A 19,932-nucleotide genomic window follows, 5' to 3' on the forward strand; every position below is an offset into this window, starting at 1 on the left:
TATTTCAAAATAAATATAACAACCTGACATGAGCCAAGCAAAGTGATTTAATTTCCAATTTATATTCCACAGAATCTTAACAGTAAACAGCATTGCAATTAAATATTTTCATAATAGTTTTTTTTCTCCTCAGTGAACTATTTTTTTAAATTGTGTTCACCGATATATATTTCAGAACATTTATAATTATAAGAATATTTTTCCCTGGTGTGAAAAATGTCTTTTTTCTTATGTAGCTCATAAATATTTTTCTACTTATGGTAAAAATATGGCTTCATGAAATAATGGAAACTGTTTGAGGGAAATGAGGGTTTGAGTAGCTCGTAATCTATTATTATTATTATTATTACTTGTTTTTTGTTAAACAACTTTTCTCTGGAACAGAAAGAAAACACTTCTTTTCACTTTTTTGAAGGTGATTTTGAAGGGAAATCGTAACGATGATGATGATATGATTATTATCATCAACAACAACAATTTCTGCCATCCTGCTGGATATTTTATGACTTTATTATACACTTTTTGAAGTCCCTGGTTGAATAACTTTTCCTGGGTCAGGGACTTGAGTTTTTTTAATTCAAGTTGGTTACGTAAGGAAAAAAACTGCAATGGCTACAAAGACAAAGACCAGTTGCCAAATGCAATAGAGAGGCGTGTACATACACAAATTCTCATTGACACATAAAATCCACTTATTTAAGTGAATCACCAATCTTGTAATACCCACATTTATATTGCAAGATATAATATAATGACAAACAGAGAACAGGTCATTCAGCCCAACACCACTAAAGTGTACCTAGTGCTTTGTTTACATAAAAATCAGATAGTGTCTAGCTCTGTATCAAGCCTGGTCTTGAAAACCCCCAGAGTCTGTGCCTCTACTACATGACCTGGCAAGCTATTCCACACAGGGACTACTCGGAGTAGAAAAGAAATACTTCCTAATCTCTTTGTGGATTTTACCTTTTGTTAATTTCCATTTATGCCCCATTGTTCTACTAAATGAATTCAACCTGAGGAATCTGCTGTAGTTAACTTTGTTAATTGCTTCTATGAATGCAAAAGCCTCATTAAATTGTACATGAGTCTCCTTTTACTAAAATGGATGAGATTAAGTATCTTGAGTCTTTCCTTGTAACTTTTCTCTTTAATACCAGGAACCAATTTGGTTGCCCTTCTTTGGACCTTTTCCGGAGCCTCTGAACCTTTCTTATAATAGACTGCACACAATACTCTTACGTGTGGCCTGACAAAGGTATTGTATAAGAGAAGTATAACTTCCTTGGATTCATACTCAACATGTTTAGACCCCAGCATTGTATTGGCCTTCTTTACTGCTAGTGACCAGAACCTCTAAGGCCTTGCTCAACTATTACTCCCAAATCTTTTTGAAATTAAGCAGTTCCAATTTTGTACCTCCCATAAAGTAGCCTTATGTTTTTTTTTTTCTCTCCCACGTTTAGCTATATTGGATTTGTCACTTCTGGACTGTGTTTAGTAGATCACTTCAGTAGAATCCAAATGGTTACTTAAACCGCCCAGTCTTGTATCATCTGCAAATCAAATGTATGTGTATCTAATGAACTCAATGTCCCTGTCAAGTTCATTTATGTAAATGAGAAGTGGTCCCAGCACCAATCCTGGTCGGACTCCATTCCCACAGTACCCTGCTCAGGTAAGATCCCTCCGGCATTGCGTTCTCCCATGTAGCCAGTTCAGAACTCTGAAATACCTCCTGTAATTCCAACGTTCTTCATGGAATGGCTTTCACTTCCTAGAAATGTGTACACTTCTGTATGTGAAATAATTTCACAGTTCAGATCAGGCAGTACAATTTTAAAACCCTGCAGATTCCCCATAAGCCCAGCCAACCAAGGCTAAAACCAATCACATAAGCAAATTTATTTGTGAATATTGCTTAAAATGGATGCATCATATAAAACTCTCAGTAATCTGAAGGAATTCACTGGTGTCTAAAGGTGGTCAAATATTTGAAATAAAACATTTGGCCATGGTCTGGTTCCTACTAACAGAGGAAGAAAATGGAGTCTTTTAGCCTAACCCTTAGGTGCAGTGTAACTAAAAGATTTTGCTTAAAGCTTAAAAACTCCCTGGAGTTTCCATTCAATGTGACTCTTTAGCCTCCCAGTGAAGCTTAAAACAAACATATTGGGAGTATGAGCACCCCCTGCTGGCAGGGAGGACCTAAAGCCATGTGACTGGAGACTGACGCTTGCTTCCCCAATCTCAAAATGAGCAGACGAGCTGTCAATCTCTGACCCACAAAACACTCTGGCCTGATATCAATCAATCAATTTGTCCTCAGTTCGGACTTAAAATCAAACGGAAGTGTGCGTTTAATTTATTTATTTATTTATTTATTCATTCATATTTGTTTGGTCTTTACAGTTTCAGCAGTTCAGCAACCATTAAAAAAGAGCCTTGGCAAACAGCTCGCAAGGCAAAAATTAATTTCATTTCATTGTCAAAGTCAAATGTTGACCGAACCCAGGCCCGTGATTGGTTATTGCCAGTCCCCCAGGCTCATCCGCCATTACTGCAGTTACACACAGATAGCACAGGTTGGGGAATGGCACATCACACTGGAAGAACACAGTTCAGCCTCCAACCACTTGTATATGGCACGTTAGTATGGCACTGAGCTCTTGTTACGCATTCAGTATTTTCTACACACAGTTTACATAAACATTGTTAAAAATATTATTCTGTTACAATGACTACTTAGTCATGCTTAAAATATCAAATATGTTTAGGTTCAAAGACATATTCCAACATTAAGATTAATAATAACAAAAGGAAGTACATTTGCATAATTAAACCAAGGCATACATGATGAAATAGCTTTGCATCTTGCCACACCCAAAAGCTTATTTAAAAAAAACAGAAAATATTTGAATCGCACAACTGAGAACTGAACAACAACAGACTTTTCTTTCACCTCCTTTTCAAAGTAAATTGGTTCTTGGACAGATATAAAAAGTGCATTTAGGTGTTTTTTGTAGCTTGTTTAAACAGTCCAGCTCAAAGTGGTGTTCACTGCAATAAAGCTATTCAAGTACATTAATTCATACCATCAATGAGTCTGGAAGGGATATAATCAGCCCAAAATCATATTTGACCTGACCTCTTTGACCTGAGCTACACCTCTACCAATGCATCCATGGTGAAAAATGCTTTACTGTGGTCTGATATACTTGTAGTACCCAGTGGTGTAGAAACTGTCAGAGTTTACATATAAAGACAAAGTCAGAAAAATTGGTTGGAACTAAAATTATCTGCCACCATCATGGGGCCACAATCAGCGCTCTCCCAGTGCCATTTGGGAGAGCTGTAATGTAATGTAATGTGATATTTTAGGCCTTGTCAACAAGGTGTATGAACTCTTTAGCCAATCAACAACATACATTAAGCACTAAAGAACGGGAATAAGATCCCTGGTATAAGCAAAAAAAACAAACAAAGAAAAACTACTAAAACTCGCAAACACACACTGCTGCTGTACTGAGCTAACAGCACAGTTAAGAACAACCTGTGTAACCGGTGGGTTGTGGGTTTTCACTCCTTTCTTTTTAATGATTTTCATAATCTCTCTAGATTTTAGCCTTTTATCCTTTTCATTGAGTTGTTTTTAACAATATGTTTTCATGCATAAATCAGTCATTAAGAATGCACTCAGCCTGAAAGCCAAAGCCAGCAGTCCAACCAAGAAACCTCAACCCACATCCTCACACAGGAAAAGACATTTCTGGAGACTGGTACACCGCGGCGAAGGTTGCGTATTCACCCGTTGCCTGTTGGCGCATCGCCTAGCAACGCTTGAGATCTCCCACAAGACAACAAGCCGGTGTGAAAATGGGGGCACTGCACTAGGACAGATGACACAGCACTGCTGGCCAAAGATAAGGGAACATCCTGGGACAAGGACAGACTGTCCTGGTGTCAGACGCCGGGTGGAAAGAAATTTCACGGCTTTCTCACAATGCAGCAGCACCTCTGTTGTTCAAGCAAACAAAAATATGCACACTGCAGCAAAAAAACTGCAGTTAGGGTGGGTGCTGGCTTGCACAACTAGCGCTGCGTATTCTAGCTGCTGCTTCAACATCAGCTTCTGCTAATAATCTTCTGTTTGACAGTTGGCAGAACACTAAGTGTAAGACGCTTTGGAGGTTAGACAAGCTACTTTGCAGTCAAGTCAGGTTGTTTTTGGTGAGAACATCCTGCCTGCAAAGTTAAAGAGAACGGAACTGGGACACGCGGGTCTCCTGCATGTACGATCACCATGCCAACCCAGAGAGCCTCATGGTCGAAACCCAAACTCAAAAGCAACTTGAGCATCCCATGAGTGGCCGGCTTGGCCCTTATCCCCAGTCGTGAAAAGACTCAGCCTTGGTTGAGGATGTGGGTGAGCGATGCCGACAGCACAGACAGCCAGAGACAGCAATAACGCTAACGAAATGTAATGAAAGGCGACGTCAATTACAGTGAGAATAACGGAGAGTTTGGACAAGCACCAAGTTAAGGGAACAGATCAATGAATATCAATGATTCTCTACATTCTGCGCCAATGCTAAATAATTTAAACAGGTCTGGTCTTGTAATTTCCTGCAGAACGCATTCCAAGTGTGCAGAAGCAGCTTCATATTTCTGGTTTGATCAATATCGGTTTAACAGTTCAGCTAGCAGCACCCAATAACCCAGCAGGTACCGGTATGTTACTCTTAAGACTAACAGTGGCTGATGGGAAGAAAGCACCATATACTGCCAACATGGCTGTCAGTGGTTTTATTTTCATTAGTTGAGTCATTGCTGCTGTCCTTTATTTGCTGCATTAGCTGTTCTGCTGGTTTTGTTCTGTCACATCATTGCACATGTTGCAATAATACTGAGAGGTAATACACGTAGTACAACCCTGTGTATTATCAAAGACCAGCCATATATTACTGATACAGAAAGTCCTCTCCCTCCCATGGAAGACTAGACTGAGAGCCTTTCTGAAAATGCAATAAGGGATCTAAAGGACTGTTATTAACAATAATAATAACAATAACAATAATGATGATAGTAATAATAATAATAATAATAATAATTCTGGTATAGACGCATGCCTCCTTCTGTTCCATGAGGAGGCTATAATGATGAGCATTGGTTGGTTTATAACCCTGGCTAAACAGCAACCCTGACGGCACTAAAGTTAACTTGTCACTGTCTAAAAGTGGTATGGCACTTTAAAATTGCTTAACAAAGTGACCCCATTAATATGCAGTCCCATGCAAATCGTTTAGAAATAGGCTAAAAGAAAACAACTAAACTCAGTGAAAAGAAAGTTACTTCAATCCTTTCAATGGACGCCTAGTTGAAGAGGCCTAAACTTTTCACCCAATTTCTAAACAAGGAAACAGCCACCGTGACTGAAGTGCATACGGATAACCTGAAGCAGAAGTTTTACACATGATTATTGCTGTTTGTATCTGCTGAGAGAGACGTCTTTGGGAAGGCAAGCTTCAAGCTTTGTTTTCTCCACTGTGCTGATCTCTCTGTTTACAGTAAAGAAATCCTCCGGTCGGATTAGGGGCTGGCTTGCATCGTTGAGTGAGGAAACTAACCAGATTAAAAATGCTAAACACCACATACACATCACGGAACATACTATAATAATATGATTTCTGACTGGTGGCACTTTTAAACCTCCAAATGAAAAATACTGTGCAACTATACTTGGATGGAAGCTGGGTGTAATTCAATGTAAGGCAAAAAAGTTTCTTGTTCGTTTTTTTTCCTTTGCTGGCAAATGGTGATTGGATAGAAATGAGTTCCGCACCCAAGTAATCCGTTCCTATTAACCCTGTCTTGTGTTATTACCACTGTCTCAAAGCAGTTGTAAGTTATAAAAAACATGAAGATAACAAGTTAAAATAAAAATCCCACCAAATCAACTTGCGATGCATATTTCCTCCCTTTGAAATGGCAAGGTCATTGATGGGATTTTTAACAAAAAATAATATTAATTTAGCTTATTCAGCAAACTGCACTATTTATATTCCCCATTATTACACTGTATATTTAAGTTTTCCCTTTTTCAGAATGCAGCAGTGAAAGTTGGCAATACATGTACATATGTGCAGCATGAGAACACACAGAGCACCAGAACAGCATTCAAGGCTTGTTTGCTGAGAAATCTTCCCAGCATTCATTTCTACCAGATCCCTCCACTTCCCTTTCAGCATAATCTGGCCATGATTCAGACTTCACCACATGATATGTATACTGATAGAGACACAATCTTTCGGTGTGATCTGCCACGTGAAGCAAAGCACATTCGATGAAGTGTGGCTTTCACAAGTGTCAAGTGTCAAGTCTTTAGCATAATTCAAGACACACATCCAAGTATGAGCAAGCGCTTTGTCAGTCATGTTTAAACAGCGTTATATGAGACTGTGCAAAGCTTATTGACGGACGTACTGCATAGGACGGTTGGAGATTGCATTCTGGGAGAATTGCTGGCAACGCACCAAGTCTAGCAACGCACCCAGTCACTTCATCTGTGCCTCGCATGTACCTGATCCAAAGACTTAACATCCAAACTCTCGAAGGCACAGGTTGTGCAAGGAACGCGAAATGAGACCCACGTGTGGACGTACATCAAAGCTGCTGTACCGTCACCCCTGTTCAGCAGAACTCTGTGATTTCTACATCCACACAAAATAAGCGATCTCATCCAGGTCTACGGGGTAGTCGGTCAAATGCAAAGGTCCCTTGTTGTCGAATATCTCCCCCTTGTAGCTGCGCCAGCGACCGGCCGGCAGGTAGATGTCCCGCTCCTGTTTCCCGGGCTCAAGAACCGGAGCGACCATGAGGTCGTCCCCGATCAGGAACTGGGAGTCGATCTTGTAGGCCGTTTCGTCGCCGGTGGCGATCCACCAGAGCGGTCGGATGATGGGGTCCCCGGTGTCCAGCACCTCCCCGGCCAGCTCCAGCACCCGGGGGGCCACCAGAGTCTCGTGGAGGGCGGTGAAGCGCTGGGCGATCTGGATGACCTCGGCGTCGTACTCCCAGGGCGGGACGGAGAACTGCATGGAGGGCATGAAGGCCGACAGCTCCAGCCAGCGGATGTAGAGCTCGCGGTCGGGCAGCCGGTGCCCGCTGCCCGTCCGGTTGGGGTAGGGGTTGCCGCCGATCATGTCCGGCATGATGAACTGGTATCCCAGAATGCTGATGGTGAGGACCGTGGGGATGAGGGACTTGAGGCCCAGTTCATAGCCCCACACCGAGTCGCGGTCGATGAGGCGGAAGAAGCAGGAGATGTTCTGCGACTGGTAGCCCACGCGCAGTTCGGCCCGCTCGTTGAAGGGGATGGCCATCTCCGTGTACCGTCGGGTGAAGGTGCTGGGGTCGTGCAGGGGCGTACGTGTGCTGAACTGCCAGGGCAGGTAGCTGGTTTCCCCGGCGTCTAATTTGAAGGAGACCACGCCGTACCTGGACTTGAGGGAGTAGAGGTTGGAGGCGAACCAGTCACGCGCGTCTGGATTGGTGAAATCCAGGATGGCCCCGATGCCGTTCCACCAGCGCACGAGAGCGGGCAGCGTTCCCGTGGGCTCCCGCACAAACAGACCCTTCTTCACGCCCTCGCCAAAGTTCACAGAGTCATAGTTCACGAAGGGGTGCGTCCAGAGGGTGACCAGAAACCCGTCGGACCTCAGCTTCTGGAACATTCCGGAGGCGTTGGGGAACTTGTCGGGGTCAAAATCAAACTCGCCGTAGCCGCTGGTGTAGTGGTCGTCCAGCTCCAGGTGGCTGCAGTTGAAGTGGTATTTCTTGATGTTGGCGGCGTACCTGAGAAGCTTCTCCTGGTTGATTTCGGTCTTGTGCAGGGCCCAGGTGGACCAAATGGGGTGGTAGAACATCGCCTTGGACGGAACCTTGTTGGGTTTGTTGAAGTACCGCCGGACCATGTACTTGTGGATGGAGGTGACGTCAGAGCCCACGCACACGCGGTAGCTGAGCTCGGCGAAGGGGGCCCGCCCGGGATTGGGCTTGTAGGGGCTGTCGTGGTACCGAGCCTGGAAGTACATGGTCCTCTCAGTGTCGTTCCAACCGAGGTGAAAGGGGACCGAGTCGTTGATCTTGATGGCGCTGGCGTTCGAAGAGAGCCAGTACCGCTCCAGGATACCGCCGAAGTCATCGCGGTTGTAGTAGATGTCGCTGGTGACGAAGGGCTTCGGCGCCTGCTGGCCCGCGATGAGGATTGGCCAGTGCTGGGTGCTGGACTCCGCCCCTCCGTACCAGTGCGAGCCGTTGTAGGACATGCCGTGCTCCACAGGCCGGTCGGACTCCAGCTCCTCCCAGCGCACGCGGTAGCACATGACCGTGTCCTTGGGCCGCACCGTCTGGATGAAGAAGTTGAGCTTCCCCGCTTCCGACCGGCCGCAGCTCAGGATCTCCCCTTCCTTCGAGCAGGAGTCCAAGTCCAGCGTGCCTGACCTGAAATTTACAAAGTGGAATTAAGGTCCAAAAAAGAGAGTGAGTGAGTGATTGATTGAGTGTGTTTCCGGGGTATTTCACTGTGTTAAGGCACTGCTTTAGTGCATGAATGGGCCCCACAGCCTCCATCGAATCCGGACCATGCCAGCTCTCACTGTGGCTGGCTGCCCCACAGGGCGATGCACAGCTGGTGACGGCACCACTCATGACAATGAAGGTTTCACTGGGGGAATGACCATGTATCATCACAATACAGAGACCCCCACTGGGGGAATGACCATGTATCATCACAATACAGAGACCCCCACTGTGGGGTCAACATGTATCATCACAATACAGAGACCCCCACTAGGGGAATGACCATGTATCATCACAATAGAGACCCCCACTGGGGGAATGACCATGTATCATCACAATAGAGACCCCCACTAGGGGAATGACCATGTATCATCACAATAGAGACCCCCACTAGGGGAATGAACATGTATCATCACAATACAGAGACCCCCACTGTGGGGTCACCATGTATCATCACAATACAGAGACCCCCACTGGGGGAATGACCATGTATCATCACAATACAGAGACCCCCACCGTGGGGTCACCATGTATCATCACAATACAGAGACCCCCACTGGGGGAATGACCATGTATCATCATGATCACCTGCTTGCTTACACCCCCCTGAATAAATCGTGGAGACTATGGCGATTTCCACTCGGGATATGTGAAATCGGCCAATTCCAAATTAGGAGGAAAAAGTGAGGAGACAACTTTGGGAAATTAAAGACATTAATTTGCTTTAATATTTAAAGGGAACCACAGAATGTAGAGAACAGCATATTAGAAATATTGGTCATCTGGTTCCCAGTTCAAATGTCTTACATTTTTGTTGTTAACATTTAAAAAGCTGAAACCTTTGCTTACAGTGAACCTTGAGAATGCTGTCATCGAGAAAGGGGAACAATGTAAAAGGGATAGTTGATAAATTTTATGAGTTTCAATGTGCAACCTGTTTGAATGGCCATGGCTTTTATACATATATGGTGAAGGGTAGTTTAGAGACAAGTTTTGATTGAAATTGAAATTGTACTTCCCTCTAGGGTCTTTCAGCGAACTTATCCCTGGTTATGGGTATGCACTTTGTTGTACGTCGCTCTGGATAAGAGCGTCTGCCAAATGCCAATAATGTAATGTAATGTAATGATGACATTTACAATGGTAGGTACAGGGTGTTTTGGATTTGTGATCTCAAGGAAGAAAGTACACCTTCAATAACTCTAAGTAACTTGATCACTTCAACATGAGTATGTTTGCATTTGCTTTTCTGTGAAGCAAGGGGTGTGTTCAGGAAGTACATCTGACTGATTAGGCACTTGAAGGGCTCTTGAAAACTAGTCAAATACAATCATTGCATTTGCCAACTGAAATTCTTTCATACTTCAGTTGTGTTTTTTAGACTGACACAGCAACAGTAGGTAACATAATTATCTATATGTAGATTTGTGCATTACCAGGACATGCGTGCTGTAGTAATATGCACAGTTTGTTTGTTATGGCAGTGCCAGTCAGCATTGGTTAGCCTAACATTTGTGCAGCAACTCTGAAAATAAGTTTGTGATAACAAGTACTAGCAAGCATTTGGCAGATGCTGCTTTCTTTTGTTAGCTAGCCAATATTCACCTATTAACTAGACAAGCAGCAACCATTACAAATACAGATAAAAATACAGACATTAAATGTGGTTGGGTTGAGCAATAAAAAGATTGCGATAATTATCACAATAGAAATTCACAGCAATAACAATATATGTTATTTTGGATAGTTACTTGTGTTCATTTTCCTGTTTTGTTCACAACAACATCAGGTAGCTGACACACAGAGAAATATAAGATAGACATCTTGCATGTTGTTGACGTAGACGCACAACCTCGCTGAAGAATGACCACAACTGCTTAGTAAGAAAATCAGAAGATGAGCCGGTCATGAGGGTGACAGTGACAGTGAGGTCAGCATAGCCGCAGGATTGGGAAATTGTTGGGAGCAAGGTTCGAAAAGGAGCAGCAGTCATTTAGGAAACACTTTTAGCCAAAGTGACTGACATACACTGCATATTAACACTTGTGAGATAAAGGGAGAGAAATATTATTTCCTTCTAACATAAAAGAGCTCCAAAGAAACACGCAGACAACCTTTGGAGGTATAACGTCATTGTACAAGCTGCACTGGTGTTACTTGAAGTGTATCTTCTTGCTTTGGACCACAAACCCATGAATGGCATTATATTTGCTATTTTAAAGCCAGCGGGTTTATCAGAAACTTCTCAAAAATATCCTTCAAAAAAATCACAGAAACTTTGCCCCTAGATTCAGAAAAAGAAAATGTGCTCTATTGTGTTTATAAACTCATACCTGAACATTTTACATTTCAATTGCTAAAAAGGAAGACATTTTGGGTGTGTGTGTTGTACAATACCTGTTTGAACTGGTGTGCTAATTTTCATTCTGGCAGAGTTTCCCGTTTCAAGTCAATACAGAAATTGAACTGCATGTCTACAACCTGCTGTAAAAGTGAGCAAACAAAGAGAGCATGTGCCTACTTCTAACAAACAATAAAGAAGTAGGCATATGCACATGCACACACTCACTAACACACAGACACAAACATATACGTACACACAAACCAACAGACACGCACACACACATACAGACAGACGCACTCGCACTCGCACTCGCTCTCGCTCTCGCTCTCGCTCTCACTCTCACTCTCACTCTCACTCTCACTCTCACTCTCACTCTCACTCTCACTCACACTCACACTCACACTCACACGCACACTCACACAGACCCTCACCTGAATGCCATGCGGAAGACGATGGCCCCGGCCTGGTTTCGGATGAGGAAGCCGTCCTTGTTGAGGTCCAGCAGCTCAGCCTTCAGCAGGTGGGCCTTGTGCAGGGAGGCGATGTAGTAGCACCATGCGGTGACGGCTGAGATCACCAGCACCACGCCCAGCACCCCGGCCCCCACCAGGGGGCGCCCGTCCTTGCCCATCTTCTGCTTTAGCGGTATGCCAGTGGTGATGGTGCCACCGGCCCCCCCAGGTACCACCTGATACATGCTGATATCAGCACACTTACACGGGCACTGAGGCTTGCGGTGGATTAAATTCAAATTTTAAATATTTAAAACATAAGGCAAGGAAACGAGTTCCAAATGAATTAGGTGCGGTTTTGTTTATTTTTTGCCTGCCGGTTGAGAGAGACTGTGGGCGGGGGGAAGAGGCCGCCTTCTTAAAGCTTCTTCCGGACGCCTTCTCTTTGGCCTCCTGCAAAACCCAGAGAAAAATAAAAGAAGAGAACGTTGACAGGCTTTTCAACGCATTTTCAAATCTAATTCAAAGTATGAAGTGTCAACGGGGACGGACATCCGATTTTTGGTTTTGAATGTACCAATTTGAGCGTACCGATTGATTTCTGCCAGGGACACCGTGTGCCACGGCCGGTGCTTGGGGAACAGCAGATGAGTCATCTCTCAGTTTAATAAAGAGGTGTGTGAGGCCTGCCCACCGCTGGCTTACTGCAGGCCTTCATTACCATACACACAGCAGAACCTTCTCCTGCCTACCTGATCGCTCTCCCAAGCCACAAGTCTTTCAGACGGTCACCGGAGGGAACGGTCACCGAAAAACACACCCTGTCACCCAGTCATGTGCCAACAACCCACATCTACCCCAGCACTAACTGCCCCAGTGTTCCGACCAGAGACATGTACGGTCCACGAGACCTGTAAGAGCTGTGTGAAAGACCCGGACCGGGTCAAACAGCCCTGACCGGCCCCTTCTGAGGACACGGCCAGCACTGCACCACACTGGGTAATATAGTGGCTGTTGTAACTTATCAAGGCAAATCAGGACCAAAATCAGACTAGAAGCAAGCAGGAAGACATGTCCACCATTGCACAGGATTCACTGCTGACCGGAGTTTCTCTGGAACCCAAGTCTCCAGAGTAGCAGTTGCTGGTAGTTAATTAGTAATGCGGTAATTCTGTGTTCAGCCGTTGTTGTTAGAGGGGGGGGGGGGGGGGGGCTGATGTTGACAGGCATCCAAATCCATTTGCATTTGAAATGCAGGGTCTCTTTCTCTGCTATGAATGAAGTGACGTGCAATTAATGCATATACACACACAGAGCAGTAAGAAATTATAGATGTGCAATTTCCACATGACAATGTGTCTGGATGACAAGATAGTGGTAGTGCAAAAATGCGAAATTTGCTTGCAGGCATTTACGTGTGTGTGTGCGTGCATATGTGAGGTTCTGGGTGTGTGCATGCATTTGTGTGTGGCTGCATGTGTGCATGCGTTTGCGTGTGGCTGCTTGTGTGCATGCGTTTGCGTGTGGCTGCTTGTGTGCATGCGTTTGTGTGTGGCTGCAAGTGTGCATGCGTTTGTGTGTGGTTGCAAGTGTGCATGTGTTTGTGGATGTGGTAGTGTTTGTGTGGATGTGTATGCCTGTCTGATCTCAGCGAACAGTTTTTGTTTACAAGAGATTCAGGTCAAGTCACAGACCTTTAGTCTTCTGCTATCACTGCACTACACAAGCAGAATACTCAATGCTGTTTAGGTCAGACGGAGGTCCTGCATAACAAACATTTATATATAGGCCAGTTGATGCGCTTTCATATATTATTATATAATTGAGCTCACTGTTCGCACTGCTCTCCTGACATTAGAGTTTTAATATCACAACACTAATAGGCGTCCTCCAAAGGAGGACAGAATCCTGCTGTGTTTAACTTCGTGACTTAACTAGGCACTATCCCAGTCAATAATATTTTTTGTGTAACATTTTAAGACTTACGCCGCCTTCAAGCCGTGCTTTGAAAATATGCTGGGCATCAAATGTAATTTCGAAATGCTGTAAATCGGATACCACTAGTTTAGCGTCTCGGCGTAGGCTATATACGCCGCAAATGTTCTAATACCATGTGCTACTATAAATAGACAGCAAAATAAAATAAATAAAAATAATAGTGAATAAAATACATTTAAAATCACAAGACGAAAAGATTTGCAAAACGGCATATGATTTCTAGATAACTGTAAACATTTCGGTTAGCATTACGAATAAAATAGGCCATGGTACATATTAGGTTATGAAACAGGGAAACACGTTGAAGATCAACATATTGACGCATAGCTGCATGAAGTCCTCCAGAACTTGCCGTCTCAATCGAAATTACGTGTTGCTGTAGTGTTTATCTAGCGCCAGCGAGCTACAAAGACAAGACTAACTGGATCAGATAAACTAAAACAGCTCCTTTAAAACGCGGCTTACTGATCACACCGTATATCTAAGAAATATTCGTAAAATCCAGACTCATACATTTAAAAACAGAAGCCGTACTTACCCTGGATAACCCCAAGACTTGAACTGCGCTTGCAAAAATCTAGCCCGCCCCTACAAGTTGGCACAACAGCACACGACGCACGACACGCTGCACGGTTGTAAAATTTCCCTGCCATTCAAGTGAAAGGGCTGTTCAAAAACACATTCTGGGAATTGCAGTTCCGCGAGAAGAAAAACGCCTGCGCAGACCGCGTATAATTTAGGATAACTGAACCAGTTATGTTCCAACTCTGTTCCGGAGGCAAGCAAAGTTTATATTGTAGAAACTGTATTCCCTAAATTTAAATTGACACATGACTTGAAAAGCGTGTTAAAACACGCCCACAGACAGTCATGGTGCTCCAAGACATGGGTTTGACTGAACATTTAACCGCTATAATGTGCACTGTTGTGATAAAGACTGTGTAGAAACTGTTATCATGACGACAGCAGGCAGTCATCGCTTTCCGCTGCGACATTCTCCGTGTGCAGTTTATCCTGCAAAGCTCTGTGGTTTTTCACTAATTCTGTATGGTGTATTAATTGCCTTGCACACAGTGTTCTATCATATTTTTGCAATAAAATAAAACATTTGTGCTTGTTTCCAAGTTTATTTACATGATCTTGTCAAAATGACAAAGGCCTATTAACAGATTTTAAGTCAATACAATAGTTGAAATATAACGAAGAATGACAGCTTTAAGAAAGCTTCCTTCATCACAAAATAAAAACTGTATAAATAATGCTCTGTTCAGCAGAAGAAAACTTTTTTATTGCCCTTTCAAAATAGACTATATTCAGATTGTTCAAAATTGATGAATAGAGATTGGTCAGGCATACTGCAAATTTGCTGTACAGTAATCTTGAGAAAAAGTTATTTCCACAATGTACAAAAACAAGTATCTCCCATTTCAAAATTCAAAGCATATAATGAACAGTCTTCATCATGTTATTTCATTCACTTTGAAGCAGTGAACAAATAACTTCTGCTAATTCCTCCCAAACATCTTTTGTTGTTTGCTGTGTCTGCTCGTAAAAACGTAAATATCAGTTTAATTCTGGCACCAACTACTCTAAACATAGTTAAAACGTCATACCCCACGCTGTAATACACCAAAACTAAACATACTGTCTGAAAAACAACAGCCCATATGATTAACCTGTTCTTAAGAAAGTTGAAAAGGTTTCAACCTATAGCAAGATACAATGCCGTGAAAAACTTTCTATATCTTGTCAAAAAGCATAGATAAATAAATTGATAAAAAGCTTCCTGGAACCATAATTGATGCATTCATATGTCCTAATAGCCCCAGCAGAACACAAATTAAGCATTTACATTTTTTACACATCATAAGTGTCTTATATAAGAAGAAAACATGTTGCGCTGAAAATATTTTATTTTCATTGAATGTCCCCTGTAGTGCTTCAGCAGAGTAGAATCTGTGTTCTTCAGGTTAACCCGAGAGACTTATGTCTGGAAAGTAAATTGCCAGGTCATCGGACAATATTAAGGCAGGTGATTACATAATTTCATTTTTTACTTTCTGAGATAAATTCAGGGTGAATGATGTAATATCCAGCCGTGTATGGCTTAACCACTTGGAAACAGCTGTAGCCAGCACTGCAAGATAAGCAACAAAACAAGCAGTGAATTTGAACCCTTTCATTGTATTTGTTTGGCCTTTATTTAACAAAGTTAGTTCTCATTTTGGAGAAGCTTGGCACAGATTGGCTGTAAACCTCCATACAAAAATAAAATTAATACAAAAATATGACAGTATTTTCCATTTACACTATATGTACATAGAATAAATGAAAATGATGTGAGAATATGGACAATTAATCTTGGATCTGTTTTTCTTGTTTTTTTTATCATGAGTTTAAGTTTCCAAATGATGGTTAAGTTTATGAGTTTTTTTAGGATGTCTTTGGACCCACTATAAAAGTCACTTTTGAAGTCACTATTTTTTCCCAAGAGGGGATTCAAAGTGCTTCAAAAAAGAAGCTCTTAATTTAAAATTTAATTAATAAATAATTAATATTAAAAAATATTAGCTCTTACAGTAGATCACAAGAAGCTGGATGGAGCAGTTTTTCCATCAAAGGACCACTGTTTTAGCTAGTCATTTTAATAAGTATATAGTGCTTTACTGGTTACAAAATGTTCTCTTCCATTTAAAACATCATTCTTAAAAGCAGGCAATGCAAATCAAAGCTCAAAGTAATTAAAAACCAACATCATAAGCTACAGCCTTAAGGCTCTAGTGTGGTGTTCTATGCAAGGTCTAGTTATTTGTTGCACCTACCTTGGGTCTAGGGTGGAGCGAGCTTTGGTGAAATACATCTGTGGCTTAGGGTGCCTGGAGAAAGTGGTGTTTTCTGGTCGCTTGCTGATTGGCTCTTTCAGAATATCGCTACCCGAGATTCCCCTGCGATACAAAACAGTCCTTTTTTCTGATCACAGGTTACTGCTCAGAAATGACCAGGTGCAACCAGTTATTGTTAACCACAGACACCTGCAATGACAGTCAGTACAATTACATAGAACAGTGCCAATAGCACGCAGCACTGTTATTTTTATACGTGTCTATACAACATTACATTACATTATTGGCATTTGGCAGACGCTCTTATCCAGAGTGACATACAGTTGATTAGACTAAGCAGGAAACAATCCTCCCCTGGAGCAGTGCAGGGTTAAAGGCCTTGCTGAAGGGCCCAACGGCTGTGCAGATCTTATTGTGGTTACACCGGGATTAGAACCACCGACCTTGCATGTCCCAGTTATTTACTTTAACTACTACGCTACAGGCCGCCCTGTACATGGCTACCAATGTGAGATGCTTGAGCAGAACAAGGCCCTGTTTCACAAAGCAGGATTACTGAGTTAGCTGGATAACTGCACTGAGTACAACCTGGAAATATCCCAAATATGCAACATGGACTGAAGCAAAAAGATCTGTCCTGGGTTTTAGTCAGCGCAGTTATCCAACCAGTTATACCTCCCAGAAATGCCACAGTGTCATGTGATAGTGCCGTGTCATCCTGTCAAATATAGTACAGCAGTCTCACAGTGACTCTGGTCCCTGTCCAGGAGCGCTCCTGACCTGTTTCCTTGGCCGATGTGGGGTTGGATGTCGCTGTGAAAACACGGAGGTCCGTTCAGGTGGCCATTACTTTGTATACAGGATTTGAGGGACTCCATTTTGCTGTAAACAACAAACATAATGCTGCTATAGTGAACTGTGGGGACATGCAGGGAAATAAACAATGGTGTATGAATTAAAACATTTATATGATTTATTTTTTTGGGTAGATTGTCTTGATGTTGTTCCCATGTTTTGTGTGTGTTTTGAATATGCAATACAATAATAATAATTATACATTTTATTTGTAAAGTGCTATTCCCAATCCAAAGCGTTGTACAGTAAGAATATTGTAATAGCTGCTAAAGCTCTATATTCAATATGATAGAAGAGTAAGTCTACTGTCAATCCCCAACTCAAATTATCCAATCAAAGGGTGAAACAGTACCAGTCAGTGTATTTTGGGGAGTTTTGGAATTGCCTGTCTCTCAAAGTGGAGTCAACAGGCTCTGGCTTGCACAGCTGGCCAGTAGAGGGCGACAAACATCGGTGAGCAAAGCTGAGGGCGGGCTGGTGAGTGGCCGGTCTGTCCCTGGAGCTGGGACGCAGGAGCAAGCTCGGAGGTCTGCTCTCTGCTGGCAGAAACACACATTCCATAATACTGGGGAGGTTTGTTCACCAAACGTATCGCAGCATGTTTCCCATTTTCCCTTGAATTTACAAATATTTCTGTTTCCTTTTTTGGAAAAGACATTTGCTCATGAATGGGTATTGAGGAGGCTTTTTTTACACATCAACTTGTGTATCAACATTTATTCCTGATTTTATGTGGTTGGAACTGGTATTCAGATTCATTCGTGATCAGCTGGGGTTTTGTGAAAACTGTACAGTTTTCCACATCGCAAAGTTTAATGTGTTTCCGGATGAGGTAATCAAGGCAGAAACCCTTGGTGTGTTCATAACTTGGCCCCACAGTGTGCTGGATACTCTATTCACAAGCAGTCTCTCTCCCTGGCTCTTCCTCTTGGAGAGCTGTTTGAGTGACTCATCACCGAGCAGCTGATTACAAACCTACCCTCATATTATGCTAAGATTATGTTTGGGGTAAAATTCACCCCAACTGCTTGAATTGACAGAAAATTATTGTAATAAAAACATTTTGATACCTTGTGGGTTGCCGCCTTATTGTCTCCCAAATGACTATCCTTTTATGCATAAATATTCAATATCTGAGAAACATCTCATTACAGAGCCTGAGGGGAGTGGAAGTTGAATACACAGCACGTCACTGAACACACAACGCGTCTCTGAACACCCAACGCGTCTCTGAAAACACAACACACGTCTCTGAACACACAACACGTCTCTGAACACACAACGCGCCAAACCTGTACAGGTCTATAGGCTGCAGTATAAAAAATAAGTATAATAAAAAACCTAATAAAGTGCTCACTGAGTGTATATTTCCTCATGTTGTATACAGTTACAGATGATAAAGCTAACCTGATACAACACCTTTGTATGCAAGGTTTGTACAGGACATGTTTACATGTACATGTTTATTTCATGCTTTCTGTTTAATCCCACCAAATGTAAAAATAAATAAAATAAAACAGTACAGATACAATCATACAGTATCAAGATAAAAAAAAAAGGTAAAGTGGCTTTTCAGAGATGGCTAACACGGAATGGGGCCAAATAGATCTGGAACATAACGTGAAGGTTAAATGGCGCCTGGCTGGCTGGGTCTACATCAGTGGCTGAAAGGGAAACAGAAGGTGAGGTGGGGAAGATGGAACCAGCAGACCATGTGACCCAGAACAGGCCTGCACGACTCCGGTCCTGGAGGGCCGGTCTGTGCGCTGGCTTCTGTTCCAAACAATTACCTTCCTTTTATTTTCCTGACAGCTCTATAAACTATGCTGGTTCAATCCTGTACTTGAGGACAGTACATTCTTTGATACACTTGGAGTCTGCAGCTGTATAGATATCAGATCAATTGATAAATGATTCAGCATATTGAAAAAATTAAGAGTAGAAGTTGGCAAATTGGCCATTGTGCACCCCTGCCTTACAACTAACTCCAACATCAGTCGTTACTTTATGGATCTCAGGGATCACATTTTGGAAAGATCTCTTTCAGATTCTGCGCTCCAGATTCCCGGAACTCTTTGCAGGAAACCCTAAACCGTTGGGCCCTTGAGCAAGGCCCTTAACCCTGAGCAGGATTGTCTCCTGCTTAGTCTAATCAACTGTATGTCGCTCTGGATAAGAGCGTCTGCCAAATGCCAATAATGTAATAATATGTATACAGGTCTTCATTCAAACCAATGAATGCTGCCTGAACTCATTGCAATTACTCATTAAGCCATAAGCATTTAATTGCATTAAAGCACAGAATATTCTTTACACAAAATAAATAACGCATTTCAGTTTACACTCACCGAGCACTTTATTAGGTACTTATTAGGCTTATTTTTTAGTCTTCTACTGCTGTAGCCTATCCACCTAGAGTTGTGTTGTGTGTGCAGAGATGTTCTTCTGCATACCACTATTGTAATGTGTGGTTATTTGCATTACTGTCACCTTCCTGTCAGCTTTGACCAGTCGGCCCTTCTCCACTGACTTCTCTCATTAACAAGGCGTTTCTGTCTGAAAAAATGCTTTTTGAAAAAATGTTTTTTTCTCCATTCATTGTAAACTCTAGAGACCCGTGTGCATTTAAATATCAGGAGATCAGCAGTTTCTGAGATACTCAAACCACCCTGTCTGGCACCAACAATCATTCCAAGGTCAAAGTCACTTAGATCACATTTTTTCCCCATTCTGATGGTTGATGTGAACATTATCTGAAGCTCCTGACTCATATCTACATGACTGTATGCATTGCACTGCTGCCACACAATTGGCTGATTAGATAATCGCATGAATATGTAGGTGTAATAAAGTAAAAAAG

The 19,932-nt window shown here is 42.5% G+C and overlaps 1 protein-coding gene across 2 annotated transcripts; it reads right to left on the bottom strand.

The window, feature by feature from the left end:
* Positions 1 to 2,359: 2,359 nt before the first annotated feature.
* myorg (myogenesis regulating glycosidase (putative)) lies at positions 2,360 to 14,262 on the bottom strand. Of its 2 annotated transcripts, none has more exons than XM_061262761.1 (3): positions 13,913 to 14,262; positions 11,356 to 11,829; positions 2,360 to 8,502 (listed from the first exon to the last, which is right to left on the bottom strand). In XM_061262761.1, the coding sequence occupies exons 2-3, from the start codon at positions 11,619 to 11,621 to the stop codon at positions 6,711 to 6,713; spliced, it is 2,058 nt and encodes a 685-aa protein (XP_061118745.1). In that variant the 5' UTR covers positions 11,622 to 11,829; positions 13,913 to 14,262; the 3' UTR covers positions 2,360 to 6,710. The 2 variants fall into 2 exon arrangements, with proteins under 2 accessions (XP_061118745.1, XP_061118746.1); XM_061262762.1 differs by lacking the exon at positions 13,913 to 14,262 and adding an exon at positions 11,968 to 12,274.
* Between the last annotated feature and the right edge of the window lie 5,670 nt (positions 14,263 to 19,932).

The sequence above is a fragment of the Conger conger genome, chromosome 12, assembly GCF_963514075.1.
Source record: "Conger conger chromosome 12, fConCon1.1, whole genome shotgun sequence".
NCBI lineage: Eukaryota > Metazoa > Chordata > Actinopteri > Anguilliformes > Congridae > Conger > Conger conger.